The sequence below is a fragment of the Hyperolius riggenbachi genome, chromosome 3, assembly GCF_040937935.1.
Source record: "Hyperolius riggenbachi isolate aHypRig1 chromosome 3, aHypRig1.pri, whole genome shotgun sequence".
Lineage (NCBI taxonomy): Eukaryota > Metazoa > Chordata > Amphibia > Anura > Hyperoliidae > Hyperolius > Hyperolius riggenbachi.
Window position 1 is genome coordinate 210,922,329 of NC_090648.1, and position 24,263 is coordinate 210,946,591.

At 44.8% G+C, this 24,263-nt stretch overlaps 1 protein-coding gene across 4 annotated transcripts in view; it reads right to left on the reverse strand.

Annotated features, from left to right (window-relative positions):
• Positions 1-23,999, reverse strand: part of PPCDC (phosphopantothenoylcysteine decarboxylase) — a 46,386-nt gene extending 22,387 nt beyond the window's left edge. Inside the window, exons 1-5 of one of the 4 annotated variants that reach the window (XM_068272559.1) lie at positions 23,890-23,999; positions 18,702-18,840; positions 14,028-14,195; positions 7,473-7,568; positions 4,145-4,273 (exon numbers count right to left, since the gene is read on the reverse strand). In XM_068272559.1, the coding sequence (XP_068128660.1) occupies positions 4,145-4,273; positions 7,473-7,568; positions 14,028-14,195; positions 18,702-18,731 (423 nt within the window). In that variant the 5' untranslated portion in view covers positions 18,732-18,840; positions 23,890-23,999. Of the gene's footprint in view, positions 1-4,144; positions 4,274-7,472; positions 7,569-14,027; positions 14,196-18,701; positions 18,841-23,835 lie in introns of all 4 variants that reach the window. The other 3 variants (XM_068272560.1, XM_068272561.1, XM_068272562.1) reach the window with 3 other exon arrangements.
• Positions 24,000-24,263: the final 264 nt, after the last annotated feature.

Consider the following 24,263-nt stretch of genomic DNA (forward strand, 5'->3'; position numbering starts at 1 on the left):
GCAGGACATCCCCCTAGTGGGGAAAAAGGGGGGGGGGAAGTCTGATCGCCCTGGCACATACCTGATCGGTGCTGCGGGCTGTAGAGCCCACGCAGCACCGATCACTGGAATATCCCCTGGTCCTTAAAGAGACTCTGAAGCGAGAATAAATCTCGCTTCAGAGCTCATAGTTAGCAGGGGCATGTGTGCCCCTGCTAAACCGCTGATATCGCGCCGCTAAACGGGGGTCCCTTCACCCCCAAACCCACCCCCGCAATCGTTGGTCGTAGAATTGGTCGTTCCGGGAGGCAGGGCTAACGGCTGCAGCCCTGCCTCCAGTCGAGTCTATCAGCGGCGCATCGCCGCCTCTCCCCCGCCCCTCTCAGTGAAGGAAGACAGAGGGGCGGGGGAGAAGCGGAGATACACGCTGACAGACGTGCGTGGGGCAGGGCTGCGGCGGTTAGCCCTGCCCCAACCAGGAAGAGGGGATGCGCTGCACGGAGGGGGATTTGGGGGTGAAGGGACCCCCGTTTAGCGGCGCGATAGCGGCGGTTTAGCAGGGGCACACATGCCCCTGCTATCTATGAGGTCTGAAGCGAGATTTATTCTCGCTTCAGACTCTCTTTAAGTGGTTAACTGTGGCTATTTTGAAGGCAATCCTGATGTAATTTCCTCCCTTTACTCGGCTCTGTCTGATTTGCCAGTCCTTCCCTATAGAAAGTGCATTGTCTCAGCATGAGAAATATTGGCCAATCAGAGAGGAACAGAGGCGTGGGAGGGGAAAACAGGAGGTAAAGAGGCTTCAGCCAATCAAGCTGTATTAGTTAAGTTTGAGGGGAAGTAGAGGACAACCCAGCATGCCCTGCAACTTCCTTTTTGTGTACCAAATTTTGTGTGTAGCAAATAAGAGCCAGGTAAACTGGGGAATGATCATTTATCAACAAGAAAAGTAATGGTGATTTTAACTTTTAGATTGCCTGCTTAGGATCCTTATTACTTGTCTACCACATAAAAATAAAGAATTGATTTTTGATTTTATGCCCAACAGTTACACTTTAAATGAATACAATAAAACAAATGACAGTGTTCTCCCCAGGACTAATTAAGTGGGCGGGCCGCCCGGCTGTTTTGAAACCCCGCCCACCTGTTTTGAAACCCGGCCAGCACCATTATTCAAAGTATTTTCTCATCCTCAGCGGCGATCCTCGAGAAAATGGCGGCCACTCAGGGGACACTTTTCAAGCAGAAGTTCCCTCACAGTGGAGTAAGCCGCTCTCCCAGTCTGTAGCAGCGATAGGTGAACTGGGTGGTATGAGTCCGCCCCGCCCACCGGCTAATAGGAGGCCGCCTCGCCGTGGACCCGCCCCGCAGTGGTTGGCGCGTGCGCACCGCTGGCTGGCTGAGGCGCAAGATGGAATCCTGGCAAGCAGCAGGGATGAGTGCCCCGGCCTGCGCCCTGTCTGAAAGCAGCCGTGGATCGGATTACATACCATACTAAAAGGAGCGACCTGCTGCCCTGCTATCTGAGAGGGAGGGGGGACCTACCTACCTACCCACCCACTCACCAGCACAACCTACTCAAACCCCCCCCCCCCCCCAAAATCCACCATCCTGATCTATGTACCCACCCCACTAGCCACCAGCCTAACCTACTCACCCACCCACCCCAGTAGCCACTAGCCTGACCTACTTACTCCGCCCACCCCACCCCAACACACACACACTACCCACCAGCCTGACCTAATTACCGCACTAGCCACCAGCCTGACCTACTCACCCACCCACCCCACTAGCCTGACCTCCTTACCCCACTAGCCACCAGCCTGACCTACTCACCCACACACCCCACTAGCCACCAGCCTGAACTACTTACCCCACTAGCCACCAGCCTGACCTACTCACCCACACACCCCACTAGCCACCAGCCTGACCTACTTACCCCACTAGCCACCATCCTGACCTACTTGCCCAACAACCCACACACCCCACTTGCCTCCAGTCAGACCTACTCACCCCCCCCTCCACCAGACTGACCTACTTACCCACCCACCCCACTAGCCACCAATCTGACCTACTTACCCACCCCACTAGCCACCAGCCTGACCTACTTGCCCACCCACCCACCTCACTAGCCACCAGCCTGACCTACTTGCCCACCCACCCACCTCACCAGCCTGACCTACTCGCCCACCCACCCCACTTGCACCAGCCTGACCTACTTACCCCGCTAGCCACCAGCCTGACCTACTCACCAACACACCCCACTAGCCACCAGCTTGACCTACTCACCCACACACCCCACTAGCCACCAGCCTGACCTACTTACCCCACTAGCCACCAGCCTGACCTACTTACCCCACTAGCCACTCGCCTGACCTACTCACCCACACACCCCACTAGCCACCAGCCTGACCTACTTACCCCACTAGCCACCAGCCTGACCTACTTACCCCACTAGCCTGACCTACTTGCCCAACAACCCACACACCCCACTAGCCTCCAGACAGACCTACTCACCCACCAGACTGACCTACTTACCCACCCACCCCACTAGCCACCAATCTGACCTACTTACCCACCCCACTAGCCACCAGCCTGACCTACTTGCCCACCCACCCACCTCACAAGCCACCAGCCTGACCTACTTGCCCACCCACCCACCTCACCAACCTGACCTACTTGCCCACCCACCCACCTCGCCATCCTGACCTACTCACCCACACACCCCACTAGCCACCAGCCTGACCTACTTACCCCACTAGCCACCAGCCTGACCTACTTGCCCAACAACCCACACACCCCACTAGCCTCCAGCAAGACCTACTCCCCCCCCCCTCCACCAGACTGACCTACTTACACACCCACCCCACTAGCCACTAATCTGACCTACTTACCCACCCCACTAGCCACCAGCCTGACCTACTTGCCCACCCACCCACCTCACTAACCACCAGCCTGACCTACTTGCCCACCCACACACCTCACCATCCTGACCTACTTGCCCACCCACCCACTTCAGCATCCTGACCTACTCACCCACACACCCCACTAGCCGCCAGCCTGACCTACTTACCCCACTAGCCTCCAGCCAGACCTACTCACCCCCCCACCAGACTGACCTACTTACCCACCCACTCCACTAGCCACCAATCTGACCTACTTACCCACCCCACCAGCCTGACCTACTTGCCCACCCACCCACCTCACTAGCCACCAGCCTGACCTACTTGCCCACCCACCTACCTCACCATCTTGACCTACTCGCCCACTCACCCCACTAGCCACCAGCCTGACCTACTTACCCCTCACACTCACACTAGCCACCAGCCTGACCTACTTACCCCGCTAGCCCCCAGCCTGACCTACTTGCCCACCAACCCACACACCACACTAGCCTACAGCCTGACCTACTTACCCACCCACCCCACTAGCCACCAATCTGACCTACTTACCAACCCACCCACCCCACTAGCCACAAGCCTGACCTACTTACCCACCCACCCCACTAACCACCAGCCTGATCTACTTTGCCACCCATCCACCCCACTAGCCACCAGCCCGACCTACTTACGAACCCACCCCACGAGCCACTAGCCTGTTCTACCTACCCACACCACTAGCCAGCAGCCTTATGTACCTATCTACCCCGCTAGCCAGCAGCCTTACCTACCTAACACACTAGTCCAACTCACCAGCCACCAGCCTGACCTACCTACCCACTCCACCAATCTGACCTACATTTGACATTGGGGTAATCGTTTCTGCATTTTACATTTTGAGTAATGGTTTATGCATTGAAAATTTTGAGTAATGGTTTCTACATTGGACATTAAGGGTAATGCAAATGCTGCCTTAATATATATGTGCTTTTTGGGAGAAAACGTTGTATAATTACCTTTATGGACAATTTGCCTAGCTGCGCTTTGGGGGAAAAAAAAAAAATCAGGGCCCTTTGGAGTTACACTGTTACAATACAGTTGGCTACGCCCATGTCATGGCCACACCCATTTTTCCAGTATTTGTCATGGCCATGCCCATTTTACACCACCCAGCTACTTTTTCATGCCACCTGGCTGGAAAAAAATTCTGGGGAGAACACTGAAATGATATATGTGCTCTGCTAAATGCTACGTTATTATGATCTGTAAAAGTAAAGATGCCTTACCAGTAAATTGTCACAAATCCCGCTGGATATCTTCCCCAATGTGTTAGCATCAAGAGGAGCGAGAAGCATGACATCTGCCCACCGTCGCAGCTCAATGTGAAGCACGGGGTCCGAGCGCTGGCTCCACATCTGTATACAGAGAAAAGCATCACAAGTTCTAACCAGGGCTTGTGTATGGCTATGGCATTATCTGCCAAACAGAAACTGCACTTTCCATACTAACACCATAATGCTACATACACACTTGAAAGATAAATGAAAGATATCAGACCAAACTCTACACAGTCTATTCTATGGAGCTGAACTCCCCATCAGGTAAAAATCTTTGCAAGATGCTGCTTACAAAGATCGCTGTACACATTCAAAAGATCTGTATCTGCAAAAGATCTGTTCTTGCAAAAGATCCGTCCTTGCAAAATGCATTCATAGTCTATGATATCTGCAGATCATCATACACACCTTGTTTAACAGACATTCATCTGCAGATAATCTGCAGATCAGATCCACCAGGATGGATTTTTAGATCTGCAGATGATTGTCAGATATGCAGATGAAGTCTGTTAAACAAGGTGTGTATGAGGCTCTGCAGATATCAGACTATGAATGCATTTTGCAAGGACGGATCTTTTGCAGATACAGATTTTTTGAATGTCTACAGCATCTGTGTGTGCAGCATCTTGCAAAGATTTCTGTCTGATGGGGAGTTCAGCTCCATAGAATAGACTGTGTAGGTATGGTTCTCATACTACATGAAAGGGGGTAAAATTGGTCTGATATCTTTCATTTATCTTTCAAGTGTGTACACACCATTAGGGATGATCAATGATATGCAAATACTTCCAGGTTAAAGCAAATGTATATACATTTTTATCAAAATACATGCAGCTTGAAAATGGACCAATGAAGTCCCACCCTGGTTAGTCCGATTTCAAGCTGCATATATTTGCATAAAAATGTACATACATTTGCATAAACTCTGAAGTATTTGCATATAATTGATCTTCCCTAATCTGTATCTCTTTACTTTAAAAGAAAACTTCATGAAGTGTACTTGGGCCAAACATTACAATATAACATCTGTGATACATGCATACATTCGGAAAACGTTCTGCTTTATCAAGATACTAGGCCTAAGGCCTGTCTGGCTGCAACACCTGCACTCCCTGCCGCACTTCCTCACACGCCTGCCCCCTTGGCCCTGTCCTTCTCCTGTCTCAACAGCCGCCCCGTGCTACACATGTGCAGGAGCGCAAAAGCACGGACACAGGGACAGGATGGGACGCAGGGGTTTTATAGTATAGGATCCAACTCACCTATTGGAATGAGTTAGAACATAACTAGAAAGCTTCGTGGACAATAGTGTTGTTCTGAAATATAACACAGTGGTCGGGCCCTGCATGAGAGAAGCTACTTATATGTAAAAAAACAAAGGAAGAAAGGTTTAAAACAAATTCTGAAAATCAGTTTAAACCTCTAGCTTACAAATGCAATGCACAAAATATTTTGCAAAACTTAATGTCATATGAATTAAAAGATGGGAGGCAGAACAGGGACTAATTCCACAATGTATTATTTTTTCAGTAGCAGTTATGATGTTTTTTAGCAATCTTGCAAAACATATAATAGGCGTGGGAAACACAGTACTGAAAGATGAATCGCAACATCTGATAGAACTAGAGAGACACTTTCAATACAATCTGATGATGAAGTGAAAAAGATATAGAGGCTGACATATTGACTTCCTTTTCTATTTCAAACCGTTTTATTATATTGACTTCCTTTTAAACAATGCACATTGCCTGGCTGTCCTGCGGATACTCTGCCTCTAATACTTTTAGCAATAGTCCCTGAGCAAGCATGCAGATCAGGTGCTCTGACTAAAGTCTGACTGGATTAGCCACATGCTTGTATCAGGTGTGTGATTTAAGGCCCATACACGTCTGATTTTTCGGAACGACGGGTCGTTTGAACGTCCCGTCGTTCAGACATCCGCCCGCTAAATTGGGCGTGTGTACAGACTGTCGTTCGCGTGATAAGACTGAGTTTGAGCGATCCATCGGGCGGATCGCTCAAACTCAGTCTTATCACGCGAACGACAGTCTGTACACACGCCTGATTTAGCGGGCGGACGTCTGAACGACGGGACGTTCAAACGACCCGTCGTTCCGAAAAATCAGACGTGTGTATGGGCCTTTAGTCACTACTGAGGTGAGAAAGATAAACAGGACAGCCAAACAACTGGGTAGTTCAGAGGCTTCCCGCATCTTCTTACATCCCACCATTTAACCTCCTGGGCGATTAATCCCGAGCTGAGCTCGGGGTATATTGCGCAGGAGGATTTCTCAGGCCCTGGTTGGCCGATTTGCATAATTTTTTTTTGTTACACACAGCTAGCACTTTGCTAGCTGCGTGTAACTTCCGATCGCCGCCGCTACCCGCCGTGCAGCCCCCCCCCCGACCCCTTGTGCAGCCTGGCCAATCAGTGCCAGGCAGCGCTGAGGGGTGGATCGTGACTTCCTCTGACGTCACGACGTCCATGACGTCGGTGACGTCATCCCGCCCCGTCGCCATGGCGACCGGGGAAGCCCAGCAGGAAATCCCGTTCTGAACGGGATTTCCTGCTTACTCTGATCGCCGAAGGCGATCGGAGTGGGTGGGGGGATGCCGCTGCGCAGCGGCTATCATGTAGCGAGCCCAGGGCTCGTTACATGATTTAAAAAAGAAAATTTTTTAAAAAAAAGTGCTGCGCCCCCTCCTGGGCGATGCAATTGTATCGCCCAGAGGGTTAAGCAAAGGTTCCTTCTAATCTTCAACTCAAGCCAGTTGAATAAATTTTCCTGGCCACCCTCCTGGCCGAGAATGTGCAAGTAAGGTCTGTGCATACCCAGTAGAACTAAGTGCTCATAAAAAGAGGAAAAAAGCAGTGCATGAGTGGCTTCGTTCTACTGAGCATGTGCAGACCTTACTTGCGCATGCCCAGTTGGGATGCACTTTTCCACGACTGGGAGCCCAGCCAGAAGATGGAGGGGCCCTGCTCTTGAATGGTGGGCTATAAGAAGGTATGGGAAACCTCTGGACTATCCAGAGGCTTTCCAATTCTGAGGTAAGTATCTAAACCTTTACTTTTTAAATGCTTCAGGGGTACTTGAACTTGCAGGTGGGAAGATTCCCAACAATGGTTTTAAAAGCAAAGGGGAGCTTTTTGGAACTGGCGAGTCCTGCTGCACTACTACAACCACTGGATAAACAAAGAAGATGTAAGCAGGTAGGTTGTTACTTCTGAACATATATTGTACTTCCTGTAGTGCATATTATAGTCAAGTCTCACCTTCCATTCATCATCATCACTGTAAAGTGGCACAGATACATCTTCCACATTGTAGAAATGTTTTGCCTTCTCTGTAGTTACAACCTGTATTTGGACCTGCAGGGCAGACATGTATATAAAAAGTTTCACATAGTAGAGCAGAGACAGACATACCACCCAACTTTTTGAGATAAGAAAGAGGGACACTTAAGCCAGACCCCTGCCATGCCCCTAACCACACCCCAACACACCCCTAGTCACAAATACAATAAAGAAAAATATGTTGTTTTATAATTGAAACCACACTGGTCCTTTCTATCCTGGTTCATTTTCCTGCATATTATCATCTGAAAATAAGAAATATATCAATTTAAAGGATGGGACTAAAGACTGGAGTGAATTAAACACATTTGTTTCAGTAGAAAAATACATATATTTATATAGATCTGTACATCAGTCCTGAAAGTGGGACAAATGAGGGAGGTAGAAAAAGGGACAGAGGAACAGGGTACACAAAGAGGGACTGTCCTTCCAAAAGAGGGACAGTTGGGAGCTATGGACATAGATGATAGTACAGACTGTATGACAAGCCATCTTCACATGAAGAAGGAATATGCAGAATAGTAAATGCGATTTGCAAACGGTCTGATACTATATAGGCAAATGTGTCACTACTGCTAGTAATAAAACTATTCATTCCAGCTTTATTTATGGAAATGTTTGCCCTGTCTTATGTAATTTGCAAAAAGTCCAAAGTCAGTTAGCACACCATGAGTTACTGCAGAAATGTTTTATTCTTCAGTGCATGTGTCAACACTATAATTGACAATTGTTTCTGGGCCATGGAGGGTCCCCTTCTTCAGAAACTGCAGACATACAAACAGTACATTGTTGTGCACAGTATTAAATACAATGATACACTATTAAATACAAATGTGCGGAAGAATAAAACACTTCTGCAGTAACTCATGGGCCCATAAGCAATTTACTTTTTCTCCTGAATTTTCTCCTACCTAGGAGATATTTTTACACCTTAAATCACCAGCGAGCAAGAAAATACTTAAAATTATTTTTGTTTTTATAAATCACATTTTTATTATTATTATTATTATTATTATTATTATTATTATTATTATTATTATTATTATTACGTCAAAAGTTATAAAGTGTACATTAACATAAAGTATCCAATCAAATAGTTACAATACATATATCCCACATTAATGAAGACAACAAATATTTCTATAAATTATCCTCTTTTAAAAATAACCTGATCTCCATCTTAAATCGAAATTAGGCCTTTTGGTTGGATTCCTGTATTCCTATATATGTATCTCCTATGACTGCAGCTCCAAGTCAAGAGGGGCACACACAGCTGCAGGTCGGGAAAAAGAAAGAAAAATAAATAAATAAAAAGATGACGAACAGAGAAGGAAAAAAATAAAAATAAAAAAAAAAAGGGGACGAAAGACCTTTCTCTCATATATACTATTATTTATATAGCACCAACATCTTCTGCAGCGCTGTACAGAGTTTATTGTCCTGTCACTAAATGTCCCTCAGATGAGCTCACAATCTAATTCCCTACCATAGTCCCATGTCTATATATGTAATGTGTAGTTAAGAAAAGGTGGGGGGAAAGGCTGCGCGTCCCTAAACACATGCTGCAATTGAATGGTTAATCACACAGGCATACACCGCCTCTGCCAGACTGAAAAATGCATGCCCTGCATCCAAGACAAGTGCTATCATTTATTAAACTAGGAGGAACTTTAGCTTCCAATATGGTTTGCATGCAAAATATATTATACTAGACACTTGCGCCACGGTGAGGCAAACCTCCGGGCAAGTGACCTAACCTTAATTTAAAATCTTGGGAGCAGCTAAGCAAAAACAATGTGTAACTTACATTTGGTTGAACAGCGAGGAGAACGCCAGCGCATACCACTAAGGCTGCATCGGAAATGACCACCAGCTCAGTGTGCAGCACCTAAATAGATTTTCTGCACACTTTGCATTCAATTCAGATGCAAATCATATGCAAATCTGCTACTACTTATTATGCAAACAGGAAACTCAGGAGGAGGGGCTGGGAGCAGCTAACCTGACAGTTACATAGTTACAAAGTTAAGAAAAGGTGGGGGGAAAGGCTGCGCGTCCCTAAACACATGCTGCAATTGAATGGTTAATCGCACAGGCATACACCACCTCTGCTAAATTTAGGTTAGGTCACTTGCCCAGAGGTTTGCCTCACCGTGGCGCAAGTGTCTAGTATAATATACTTTGCATGCAAACCATATTGGAAGCTAAAGTTCCTCCTAGTTTAATAAATGTTAACACTTGTCTTGGATGCAGGTCATGCATTTTTCAGTCTAGCAGAGGCGGTGTATGCCTGTGCGATTAACCATTCAATTGCAGCATGTGTTTAGGGACGCGCAGCCTTTTCGGTTAGGTTTAAAATGCCATATATTCCATTTCAGGTTCCCCACTACACACATACCGCTAGAGATATATATAGAGAGAGATGGAGATATATATATATATATATATATATATATATATATATATATATATATATATATATATATATATATATATATATATATATATATATATCCCCGGACCTACACAGAGTCTCTCTATATAATCAAGCCAGGATGACCACTGTCCGGAAAAAAAGGGGCCCCTATTTTGTGCCGATAATACCAATTCCTCCATTCTCATAGTATTGTTCATTGCATCTGCTAGCTCCGCCTCCCCCAGATCTATTCTTTCCAATGTTTAGCTATTACATACCTAACTGACCCCATAATATGCCCAAGGGTTGACTTCTTTACACCACTAAGTTTACCAGGGAACATAGACAATAAAGCTATTTCCAGAGAATATATAAAGTCAGCGCAGGTCTATAGTAATACAGCTTTCGTCATTTTCTGGTATACAGGATCTTCGAACAAAAAGGTAAAGAAGCAAGGCTTACCAGATTCCAACAACCCACATTATAAGGTTGTAAACGAGTTTGATAGATGGTCCGCAGAACTTTCAAATGGTGCCCCGGGAAGGCGACAGGCGGCACCATTTTATTTGAGGTCTTCTATTGACCATTTTATGAACGCTACTTTTTCGGGGTTCCCAGTGCACGGGCCCCGTATGTGAGTTTCTTTAATCCTTATTTTTAAATTGTTTTACTTGTTATGTAATAAAGACGGTTTACACTTAGATGTGCCGTACATCTCTTTCATGTTACTATCCTACTGGACTCCCCTTTGGCGAGTCTCTACGATCTCAGGATATCTAATATATTCCGGAGGAATTTGTGGTGTGCAACATCGCTGGTGAAACGACACCATTTGAAAGTTCTGCGGACCATTTATCAAACTCGTTTACAACCTTATAATGTGGGTTGTTGGAATCTGGTAAGCCTTGCTTCTTTACCTTTTTGTTCGAAGATCCTGTATACCAGAAAATGACGGAAGCTGTATTACTATAGACCTGCGCTGACTTTATATATTCATTGCTTGTGTGGACTTTTGGACATTGTCCTTCTCGGCTGCGGTCGCCTTCTGCCTTGGCGCTGACACTTGTTGTTTATTTCCAGAGAATGGTCGATCTGACACTGGTTCATTTCCTCATACCACCTAAACCCATTTCCCATAATCTTAAAACTTAAAATTATTTTGACAGTATTTTTTCACCAATTTTTGGGTACCTTTTCAATTATAAAATGCTGAAAGTTATTTTTAAAAATTAATATGAAAATTAGCTCCTAGGATAAAAAGTTAATTGTATATGGGCCATGTTGTGCTAACCAACTTTGGACATTTTGCATGCTACATTGGGTGTTGCTTTGCGTCCTTGTTATGCACCCATCTACTAAATGGTAAGGTGTAGTCCACTTTCAAACCATCTACTTTATTGCCTTATGTAATTGTGTTGCTCTGTTTAAATTAACAGTGCAGCTACTAGAACAGCCTATGAATCATTATGAGTGGAGAGTGCAAAGGGCACTGTGGATATCAGTAATGAAGTTTGTGTTCCTGGACAGTCCTAGCAAGGCCCCCAACAAACTACAGTCTTGCCCATGCATAAAAATACCAGGTATTCAGGTTTACATGACCCTTAAAGGGAACCTAAACTAAGAAGGATATGAATTTTTCCTTTTAAAATATTACCAGTTGCCTGACTCTCCTGCTGATCCTGTGTCTCTAATACTTTTAGCCACAGCCCCTCAACAAGCATGCAGATCAGGTGCTCTGACTGAAGTCAGACTGGATTAGCTGCATGCTTGTTTCAGGTGTGGGATTCAGCCACTATTGCAGTAAAAGATCAGCAGGACTGACAAGCAACTGGTATTGTTTAAAGAGTAACTGTCAGGCTGCAGAAGCTAATTTAAACCTCTATTCTCCTGTGTTAAACAGTTTAGACAGAAGCCAAAAAGACATTACTAAAGATAAAAATTTCTCTTACATTTAATGTGTGCTTATCACCAAAGCTAAGCTCCTAAGGAGGACGCAAGCCGCATTCCATACTGCAAAGCATTCTGGGGCCCTCCCCTCGGCTGCTAAGGAGAAGACGGGATCAAGTTTCAGCAGCTTCTAAACTCACAGCACAGATAAATCTCCGGGAAGAGTACTCTGCAGGAGTCCGCTATTGTTCCTAGCCACATGGCTCATTAATATTCACTGCACACTGTGTTATTCTGTACGAGCTGTTCTGTGATCAGAAGCAGGCAGGACATGACGACACATTTGGCTTCACAAACATGGAACCTGCCATGGGCTGTCAGGAGCATCATTCTCTGCATATACTATATAAAAATTCTGTGAAATCCAAACGTGGACAGTGAAATGCATATGTAATGTAAGTACAGCCAATCTTTAGCTACTGATATATGTGTTTATTTTCTCTGAGACCTTATACCTAACAGCTCCTCTTTAAAAGGAAACATACATATCCCTCTCAGTTTAGGTTCCCTTTAAGAGGTGCTGTCTGCTGCTGCAGACCATCCCCTGCCATGGGCAGCAGCCAGGCGGACAGCACTCTTGACTTGCAGCCCCTAAAGGTCCCTGGTTCAAATCAGAGCCGTGGCACATTGAGTGTGTAGGTTCTAATTTGTAGCAAATTTAAGTGATCTTTCAATTCAAAAGGTCTGGCAGTAATCAGGTCTGGGTGTGGCTAATGAAATTATACTCTGCTTTCAAAAAAATCTGATTTACCACAGTCACTTCATCATTTAACAAGGGTGGGTGTAGAGGGGCAATTATTTTTTTACATAGGGCCACGTAGGTTTTAATAGGTTGTGTCCCCGTCTGAACTCTCACACAGGACAGAAGGAAAACATAGAGAAATGCACCCTGGATGTATTTAGAGAGTTTAGCCTGTTTAACCTGCCTGGCGTTCTGATAAGATCGCCAGGGAGGCTGCGGGAGGGGTTTTTTTTAATTAAAAAAAAAAAACTATTTCATGCAGCCAACTGAAAGTTGGCTGCATGAAAGCCCACTAGAGGGCGCTCCGGAGGCGTTCTTCCGATCGCCTCCGGCGCCCAGAATAAACAAGGAAGGCCGCAATGAGCGGCCTTCCTTGTTTTGCTTCCCTCGTCGCCATAGCGACGAGCGGAGTGACGTCATGGACGTCAGCCGACGTCCTGACGTCAGCCGCCTCCGATCCAGCCCTTAGCGCTGGCCGGAACTTTTTGTTCCGGCTACGCTGGGCTCAGGCGGCTGGGGGGACCCTCTTTCGCCGCTGCTCGCGGCGGATCGCCGCAGAGCGGCGGCGATCAGGCAGCACACGCGGCTGGCAAAGTGCCGGATGCGTGTGCTGCTTTTTACTTGAGCCAAATCGGCCCAGCAGGGCCTGAGCGGCAGGCTCCGGCGGTACTGGACGAGCTGAGCTCGTCCAGACCGCCCAGCAGGTTAATTCCCCCTCATTTGTGTCTAATCACACGTTGTAATCTGACCTCTCTTCTGTCACATGACTGCCTATGGCAGAGATGGCAGATAAGCCAATTTTAAAGCACAGGCTGTTAACAATATGTCTGCTTCAATGAATCGGGAAGTAGAAACAGTGCAGCTTTATTTTAGGAATTATATCAGCTGTAAAAAAGTTTTTTTGTTTAAAGGTTTTTATGCTGTTGTGTAGCTTTTAGAGCAGAGCAGAGTTCTGAGTTCAGGTCTGCTTTAAAGCGTACCTGAAGCAGCATGATTAGATATAGATATACACATATAGTAATATCTCTACAAAGAAATTATCTGAAGCCCCTTTCTGTTTTCCAGTACAGCAAGAGTTAAACAAAACTTGATTGTTGTCTATGCAAAAGAGCTTATTACATTTAGTCTGGTTTCCTGAGAAGTAAATACACCATTGACAACCTGTTGTAAGATGTAGCTTGGCTATAGCAGATGATCTGGAAGCCCACTGCTGGCACACTCTGCTGAGCCATACCTTAGATATTGCTCGGCTAATGAAACCTTGCAAGTTTACTCAATGCAGCAAGACCAAACAACATACCCAGCACATATTAGGTTTTGTCTAATACATGGCAATTACTTAGCATTGGCAGTGCTTGTATACACCCACGTCAGGAATCTGTAGAAGGCCAGACACTAGAAGTGGAAGCTTCAGTGCCGCCACGCTGCCTGTCACTCCCACAAGCACATGGGCTTCACGGCTTTTAGGTGCATCCACGCACTCCATAGGATCCCTGGGGGCATCTATGTCCTTAGGAAATCCATCCTTTGTCAAATTCTGTACAAAGAAAGACAAAATACAAGATATATAACAAAGCTTGAAGTTCAAGACTATGTAGCCTTAAAGAATAAAAAAATAATTATGATATAATGATTTGTATGTGTAGTACAGCTAAGAAATAAAACATTAGGAGCAGAGACATGTCTAATATTTTTTCCAGTACAGGAAGAGTTAAGAATCTCCAGTTGTTATTTATGCAAAAAAGCCATTGAGCTCCGCGACTTCTTTTTCTTTCCAGAGGACAGGTCAATAGTTCACAGGGCTGCTCTGTAAAATCATTTAGAATGCGGAGTAGTGTGTAAACTGCAAATATTAGATAATGATGCAATGTTATAGAAAAAACTATATAACTGAAAATAAAAATATGAGAATATGTTCTCTGCTACTAATCTTCTAGTAATTATCCATACTAAACATTCAATTCATCATCATTTTTTTTTCGCTTCAGTGTCTCTTTAATTCTGTGTAAGGTTGTACAACGTTCCATTTGATCTCTGAGATCAAAAATAAAATTTAAAAAGCACACAACATTGCACAGATATTTTTCTTTGTCTTGAGTTTCGCTGCTTCAAGCCTATCTCCAAGAAAAGATCTATAAACATAATCTTATAATAATACAATTGCGACAGCTTAGTAACAACTTAGTGCTCAAATGTCATGTTTCTCTGTGATCTAAAGCTTTTGCAACTAAGATTGTAGATTTAGGCTCTGTAGGTGGGGCTCCTGCAAATGCCTGGATTGCATCATCTTAGTGCTCAGAGTGCACACAGGCAGGCACAGACTAGACAGCTCTGAGAAAATTGCTGACTATAGCAATGGCAGTCTGTGATGAAGGAAGTGTCGAGCTCCTGAACAGGTAGTCTGAAATAAATTTTTTGACACCAGCTAATCAAGAAGCTTTGGGACAGATAAAAATAAGTGCCTACACAGGTTTAGGAATTTGCCTGGACTGGGGCTATAACTTTCTCATGATCAGATCTTATGGATTTGAAGTTTCCAATCATTTTTAGGCCCCTTTCACACGGGCAGCTGAACTGCGCGTTTGGTGAGCAGTTCAGCCTCCCGTCTGCCGCCCGCCAGTGTAATTTGGGTGCAATTAAAATGCAGCCAGATTGAAGCGGTTGTAACACGCATGTCAAGCATTGACCAGGGATGGGCTTTCGAGTAAGGAACTACTCGAATTCAAAATTAAAATGATGCTTGATTGCCTCAGGTGTGACCACGGGAGACGGGGGGTTACTTACCCAGAAGTCCGTCGGCTTCTATGCATCTAAACTCACTTGCACGCAACTTATTGGACACATTCCATGACTGGAAGGAGGAAGTCTGGTAGTGAGTCGTGCAACGCGTCCTATAGGTCGCGTGCGAGTGAATTGAGACGCATAGAAGCCGACAGACTTCTGGGTAAGTAACCCCCGTCTCCTGTTGTCAAACCTGAGGCAATCAAGCCTCATTTTAATTTTGAATTCGAGTAGTTCCTTACTCGAAAGCCCATCCCTGGCAATGACACGCAGTGGCGTTACTGGGTGGGGGGAGTACGCAACATGTCGAGTCTGAGCGAGGCTGTGGTAGTGGTAGTGCCCAGATCTCACTCCGTGCTGCCCGTACAGCGCCAGCACTGGGTGCTAATAAGTGCCCAGCCGGTGCAGGAGAACAGATGACAGGCGGTGACTTGACCGCCTGTCAGCTGCCCATGTGAAAGAGCCCTTACAGAAACCTAATCACAACTTTTTATATTTAAATCTGGCTAACATCGCCAAATAGTAATTAACGGCACCTAAAATTTAAACTACGGAACATATACATCAATATTGCATTCAGCAGCATACCTAAATCAAATTTGAATAAAATTGTACCTATTCTTTTCCAAGCAGTAACAATGTACCAAGTGAGGCACCCAGCTCACACTGTTGGTAACCGCTGTGTTGTGCAGTGTGGCATAGCCACATTTAAAAAATCTAAATGGGATTCAGGACATCAAAATGATGTTGGACATTTTTTTTAAGCTTATTGCATTGCACTGCATGGGTGTTAAGACCTGCTAATTAGATTTTTGTTGAACAAGGTGAACCCTTTACAAAAATGTCACCTTTGATCCAAAGTTACATTAAAAATATTTCAAAATAAATCAGATGGATACCAGTAGATAGGAGAATGAGTATACTCTGAAATATATATTATTACTTACCGGTAGATGGCAATCAAAATAGAACATTACCTTAAAATACAAAATGTGAGAGTTCACGGCCCTACCTGATGACTGCTTGTTTAAGGGCTCGTTCACACTAGGGGCATTTTTCGGCCTTTTCTCAAGCGCAGGCGATTTTTAAAATCGCCCACAAAACGCTTGTGCAATGAATCTCTATGAGAAGGTTCATATCAGCGCAGTTCATGTGCTGTGCGTTCAGCAAAGCGGTGCCTGTACCATTTTTGGGGCATTTTTGCTATAATGGAAGGTATAGGAAGCACGCTAAGTACTCACAAAACCGCTTTATGCGGTGATTGCGTTTGCGTTTTTTTATAATAAATACATTGCATTTATTCTTTTCCGGGTCAAAGAGTTCACTTCCTGAATTGTGTCAGGGAATTAATTACAAAACTGCTCTGGAAAAGCGCTTAGAAAAGCGCTTTTACCAAAAACACAGCGCGCAGTGGAGCGCCGGGAGAGGGGAAAAGCGCAAAAAAGCTTTTAGGTGTTTTAGGTGTGAATGAGGCCTCAAACAATATTCTCTGGAACTGAAAAACAAATAATTTGAAAAAAAGTTTGCAGCAAATAACTGAATGCTGCCCATATTGCCACAACTGAAAGAAGATTATTATTACATTTACTTACATAAACTCACTTAGTAGACGTGGAACCCGAGGTGTGAGACCTATATATAGAGGCTGCCATATTTATTTCCTTTTAAACAATACCAGTCACCTGGCAGTACTGCTGGTCAGTAGGGTCTACCTCACACTTAAAACAGGCATGCAGCTAATGTTGTAAGACTTGTCATAGACATGTGATCTGCATGATTGTTCAGAGTCTATGGCTTAAAGTATTACAGGCAGAGGATTAACAAGGACAGCAAAGCAATGTGCATTATTTAAAGAGAATCTGTACTGTAAAATTCTTACAATGAAAAGCATACCATTCTATTCATTATGTTCTCCTGGGCCCCTCTGTGCTGTTTCTGCCTCTCCATGCTGCAATCCTGGCTTGTAATTGCCATTTTTATGCAGTGTTTACAAACAAAATACATAGCATGTGATACGCTGAGAGTAGCTCAGTGTGTGAGTCATATAGAGTGTGCAGGGGGCCTGGAGAGGGTGTGTATAGTTTCTATACAATCACAAGCAGCACATCACATTCCAGCCTGACTGCCTCAGCCCGACAGAGGGGAGAAGATTAGATCATATAACAGAGATAATACAGCCACTGTGCAAATAGGAAAGGCTGCAGTAAGACATAGCACATTAGAACAGCTATAGGAACTTATAGGATAGAAGAAATAAGGCTCAAAATTTTTGTTACAGAGTCTCTTTAAAAGGAAAAAAAAAACATCCCTCTTATCTCGGGTTGCCTTTAAGGTGCCCATGAATTTTATTAGATTTTTGACTGCTAAAGCTTTAAGCTATCAACTTTATTGGCCAATTAACAACAGCGTGGTAGATCGAAAGTCGATTGACTAGTGGCCCACACACAGCAAGCAAGATCCTATGAGAGTCTCCTTCACTTATCGAGCTGAACAATGTGCCTCCAGGTTTTGAAAACCAAAAATCCATTCTGTGTCAGTGAAAATCATGTGAACAGTAGCCAATTCCTTTAGGGTTGACCGACATTTTCCATTCGACCAGATATCAGCCAATTTCCATCAATCAACCAGGAATCAACATAATCTATTCTCCCCAATTCGATAAATTGATGAAATCAAATGGTCAATCAAGCAGGAAAATTGCGTAATGAATGGGCACCTTAACCACTTAAGGACCGGCTGATTATTCTGTGATCTGTGCTGCGTGGGCTCTTCAGCCCCCAGCACAGATCAGGAATCAGCGAGGGCGATCACACTTCCCCCCCTTTTTTTCCCCACTAGGGGGATGTCCTGCTGGGGGGGGGTCTGATCGCCGCCACTGCCTTGTGCCTAGCGGGGGGGGGGGCGCTCCTCAAAGCCCCCCTCCGTCTCCTTTTCTCCCTCCCATGCTCAATGTAGGTGGTACAGGACAGCGATCCATCCTGTACCGCCTCAGATAGGCTTCAGTCTATCAGATGGCGTGATTCCCGGCCAGAGGATCGCCGATCTCCTTAGCGCCATACGATGTAAACACTAGGGATTACATCCCCGGGTGTTTACATTTAGCCTGCGAGCCACGATCGGAGGCTCGCAGGCTGTTCACTGAGTCCTCCGCCGTGAACTGACAGGAAGCGGCCGTTTCCATGGAAACCCACATGCGACCAGCCGCCGCCTATCGGCGTTGGCTGGTCGTTTAGTGGTTAAACATGTCAATTTCAACTGTTACCTGGTATGTGCGTCCAATAGATGATGCCATTGTAGGCTGTTTTCAATACTGGGCTTTTAGACTGCACCCATCTGTTTCTGCTATCATCAAAGTTCTTTAAATAGACAGAAATAATTTGCCATGGTTAAATTCATGGAGACTGAAAACAAAAAGATGAACAATTGATTAGTGTCATATATATGATAACAAGAATCTACTTTCCAAACTATAAAGGTTCCAATGAACAGGCTTATAAAATCCAGTGTAAACTGTATTGTACACTCAGCTTTGGAGTTTTTCTATTCTAGTTTATTCTGCATGTAAAGGCTCGTACACAAGTCGGATTTTTGCAAACGAACGGTCAATTGGACGTCCAAACGGGCATGTTTACAGTCTGTCGTTCAGCTGATAAGACTGGACTTGAGCGATCTGCCAAGCGGACCAGAAAGATTAGCGGAACAGTCAGACAACTAGTATTGTTTAACCGCTGATGGCGCTAATTGAAATTGAAGCCCTGTTTGGGAGCGGTTATCCCTGCCAGAACATAGATTTCAATTAGCTTTTCGCATGGACCTGCCACTTTTCCACCGCTACAGCCCACTCGCCCTGCTGTCGGTATGACAGCAGAACTGCGTGAGTCGGTCAGGAGCCAATTTCATTGGCTACTGACACCATGATCACTGTGAGCCATGATCACAGGGTCAGGGGACAATGAAATTATTATTATTTATTGTATTTATAGAGCGCCAACATATTATGCAGCGCTGCACAATAGACAAGGAGCTCACAACAAAACAAGATCATGCAAATTATTTGATAACAGTTCAGTGTCTGGTCAAAATAGAGACTGTTCTAGTCCACAAGAGGGCTCCTGACTGGCTCAAAGAGCTCTGCTGTCACAGTGATGGCAGAGCTAGAAGCATCAGCGACAGGAGAGTGGCGCGAACGGTGAATCCATGGCATTGGCAGGCCTCGTTTTTCGTAACATCAGTCTCTGGTCCTTAAAGGGGCAAGAGACCACTGATAATGAAGTGGTTAAAAGTAAATAAGTATGGTAGCCTCCATATGTCTCTCACCTCGGGTTCCTCTTAAAGCAGTAGGATCAGCCATACTATGCCAGGGAAAAAAAACACATATGTAAGTAGATAAATACTTGATCTACTTACATAACACATGTATTATACTGTCCACGTTTTCATTTCAGTGAATGTTATATAGTAAATGATGAGAATTCTGTTCCTGGTGGGGGCCATGTCTTTTGCCCACAGTAAAGGCTAACTCGTGATGTCATTTCTGCCCTTTACTTTTTTTCTTGTCTCCTCCAATCGCTGAGTCGCCTCAGCCTTGCTTGTAAACACAAGTGAGTAGGAGATTAGGTTTCAGATAAGGAGCTGGCAGGGAAATAAAGGGAAGAGGAGGAATAGATTATAGATAAAAAGAACCCCCAGCATGCAATTCTTTGGCACCGACTACTAAAGGGCCATTGCTCCTCAGGTATGTGATAACTCCAAATCATAACAGTAGAAAAAGTTTTGAAAGTTTTGAATGCAGGATTAGCATCTTTATCACTTAATACACTCAGACCAGTTGCTGTTGAAATTTGATTTTTATGGTGACAATACCGCTTTAAAGGAATTGTATAAAAGATGGAAGTACTCTGTTGTGGAATGACCGCAATCTTCCAGAACTAACGGATTTTGATTCTACAGGATGGAAGAAGCAAGAGATTTTGTGGTTGGGTAAACTCCCTGGGGACTCTGTATTTTCCACATTTGTAAAATTAAATAATGAATCTGCTCTCATTTTAGGCTGTATAAATATAGAAGAGAATTCCAATTCAAATATGCTTTTTGCTCGTTATTTTTACAGTTCATAAATCTGAGCATAATATTATGTGTGCTTTTTATTAGCAACAACAACAACAACAACAAATAACATTTGTAAAGCGCTTTTCTCCCGTGGGACTCAAAGCGCATAAGCATGGCTCCGACCATCGTGGTACAGGGGAAGAATTTTATAAATCTGGAAATGCCAGGCTAAACAGGTGGCTTTTCAGTCTGGATTTGAATAGCTCCAGGGATGGTGCTGTCTTTACTGGGTGTGGTAGGGAGTTCCAAAGAGTAGGGGCAGCATGACAGAAGGCTCTGTCTCCAGATTTTTTGAGGTGCACTCTGGGAGTGACCAAGTTTATAGAGCTTGCTGATCTGAGGTTGTGAGGGGTGTGGTGCAGCTTCAGCAAGTCCTTCATGTATCCAGGGCCCAGATTGTGCAGGGATTTGAATGTCAGCAGTCCAATCTTGAAGAGTATTCTCCATTCTACTGGTAGCCAGTGCAGTGAGCGAAGGATCGGTGTAATGTGACAGTGGCGAGGCTGGTTTGTTAGCAATCTGGCAGCAGCATTCTGCACTAATTGCAGGCGACGCAAGTCTTTTTTGGGGAGGCCAGCATAAAGGGCATTGCAGTAGTCCAGCCGTGATGTGATGAAGGCGTGGACTAGGGTTGGAAGATCCTCTGGGGGAATCAGATGTTTAATCTTTGCAATGTTCTTCAGATGAAAGAAGGAAGATTTAACTACAGATGAAATTTGGTTTCTGAAACTCAATTCCCCATCGATTAGTACGCCAAGGCTGCGCACAAGGTTGGAGCTGTTTATGTCTGAATTCCCAATCCTGATTGGTGTTGCTTTAGGATAGAGCTGTTTTGATGGCGAGCACTGGCTTTGGACAAACAGGACCTCAGTTTTGTCAGCATTCAGTTTCAACCAGTTATCATTCATCCATGCCTGAAGCTCAGCTAAGCAAGAGTTTATTTTTGGGGTAGGGTCTGTTCCACCAGGTTTGAAGGACAGGTATAGCTGTGTGTCATCGGCGTAGCAGTGGTACGTCAGGCCATGTCGTTGGATAAGTGTACCGAGTGGCAACATGTAGATTGCAAACAGCAGAGGGGATAGGATTGATCCTTGTGGCACTCCGAATTGTAGAGGTGCAGGTTTGGACATTATAGGTCCTAGGGATACTCTCTGTGTTCTGTCAGTCAGGAATGATCTGAACCACTGGAGGACTGATCCACTGATGCCACAGTACTCCTGCAGTCTGTTAAGCAGGATTTCATGGTCAACTGTATCAAAAGCAGCTGAGAGATCCAACAGGATTAGGATGGAGCATTCCCCTCTGTCCCTTGCCATGAGCAGATCGTTGCAGACTTGGATGAGGGCTGTTTCACAGCTGTGGTGTTTCTTAAAGCCAGATTGTAGAGGGTCCAGGATGTTGTTTACTGACAGCCTGGTTTCAAGTTGCAGATAGACAGCCTTTTCAATAACTTTACCTAAGAAGGGGAGGTTGGAGACAGGTCTGTAGCTGCTCATAGCATCTGGATCCATGGAAGGTTTTTTGAGAAGGGGCTTGATGATTCCTTCTTTTAGAGAGGTAGGAAACCTCCCTGCTTGCAGAGAGCAATTTACTATTTTGTGAAATGCTGGACCAAGCAGGTCAGGGCATTTCAGCATATGTTTAGTTGGTCCAGGGTCCAGGTCGCAGGTTGTCTGGTGGAGACGACAGAGGGTGTCTGAGATCTCTTCCTCACTAATACTTTTGAAATCAGTCCAGGGTGTTAGGTTGTTTTTGCAGCTATTTCCATTAGTTGCATGAGTCTTGGGTGCTGTGGACTGAATGAGAGACCGAATAGAAGATACTTTGTCGGCAAAGTAGCAGGCAAATTTCTCACATAGCTCCTTTGAGGGAGTTATAGTGGGTTTTAGACAGGATGGATTGCATACTCTATCAACTGTGCGGAATAGTTGGGCTGGTCTGTTGGCGGCCTTTGCGATCACCTGTGATAGGTAGGAGGATTTTTTCTTGGTGATCGCATTTTGGTAGCTTTCCCGGTGAGAGACAAGGGTGTGTTTATCTTTTGAATTCTGAGATTTTCGCCACTTCCTTTCTAGTCTGCGCACTTCTTTCTTTAGGTCCTTTAGTGAGCTGTCAAACCACCGTGCATGGTGAAGTGGTGTAGATCGTTTGATGCGAACTGGAGCGAGGGCGTCATAGGCAGATGACACTGCATGGTTGTAAATCAGGACCATGGAGTCTGGGTCTGCGCAATGATTGGTTAATGCGTCGAAGTTGAGGATATTCTGAACGTGCTGGGGTGAGACATCTTTCAGTGAACGGTATTTTATGAGTTCTTTCCCTCTGTGTTTTATCGCTGGTGCTGTCAGAGAGAAGTGGATGGTGTGGTGGTCTGACCATACCACTGGGTTTATATCCATGTGTGATATTAAAAGTCCGGAATGAAATATAAGATCCAGGGTGTGCCCTTTCGTATGGGTGGGGAGGTTGATAGCCTGAGAGAAACCCAGTTCATTCATTATGAGAAGTAGTTCACTTCCTAGCTGGGAGTCGTGATCATCCACCCATGCATTGAAGTCTCCCAGGATGATCCATCTAGGGTGTTCCACTGTTACGCAGGATAAGAGTTCAGATATTTCCTTAAGAAAGGCTGGACCATTTTTTGGGGGGCGGTATATGAGCAATATGTTGATGTTTACTTCTGCTGACAGTTGAGCTGGTGTAGTTTGTGGAACTGCCATGTGCTGAAAAAACAGAATCTAGGGCTCCAGTTCCTATAAGTTCCTGAGACAGAAGTACAGCCCAGGGACACTGTGATGAGAAAGGCAATAACGTGGGGAGAAAGGCACATTAGGGAGACACAAATATAGAGCACTATAATGTGGGAATAGCTAATAGGGGGACAAGTAGGGGAAATATCTAGAAGCCATTAATAAAGGCACTGTAACTGAGTAAGGTATTTATTGGGGCACATAGGGGAGTCATTAACAGTGCAATAGCATTCCTTGAAAGTTTCACAGTGCACTAAAAGGTACATATTTGCTAGTATTTTGAAGTCTCTGTACATGAGAAAGGGGGATGACGTGACATGTACATACAAATAAGGGTGTGTGCAAAAAGATCACTTTAAATAAAATGCTGAAAGAATATCCTTATAAAATGAACAGAGAATAAGTGAATTTATATTCTGTGTAAGCGATATACACTTTGTCTGCATACAAGATATTAAAATTTGAAATATAAAAGGCTATATATATTTACTATCTATTCCAGTATCGAAGGTGTTAACAGCTACACAAGTCACTGACCTCCGAATACACAGAATATATATGTGTTCACAGAGCCAATGCACTTCTCTTCACCTGAATGCTGAGCGTGACATCCTAGGGACTCGGTTCCATTCAGTGTCCTGTAAACAGCTTCCACACAGTCGCTCTCTCTCCTCTCATCATCTCTCTACTACTCTGCACTTCCTGGTCACGTGCTCCGGACAGCTACCATCCTGCAGACTGTTGCTATGAGACGAAAAGCTTACAGTTGAATCCTAAGCTTTATTAAACAGACAATGTAGAAAACAGCATTAAAAAGACAAAGACAAACACTTATATCGCGCTTTTCTCCTGGCGGACTCAAAGCGCCTACGTCACAGAGATATGCTCTCTGTAGTTATGGAATTCAGCTCCTCACTCCTGATTTGTCAGCAGACCACTGCAGATTTGGATGTTGTTATTAGTGA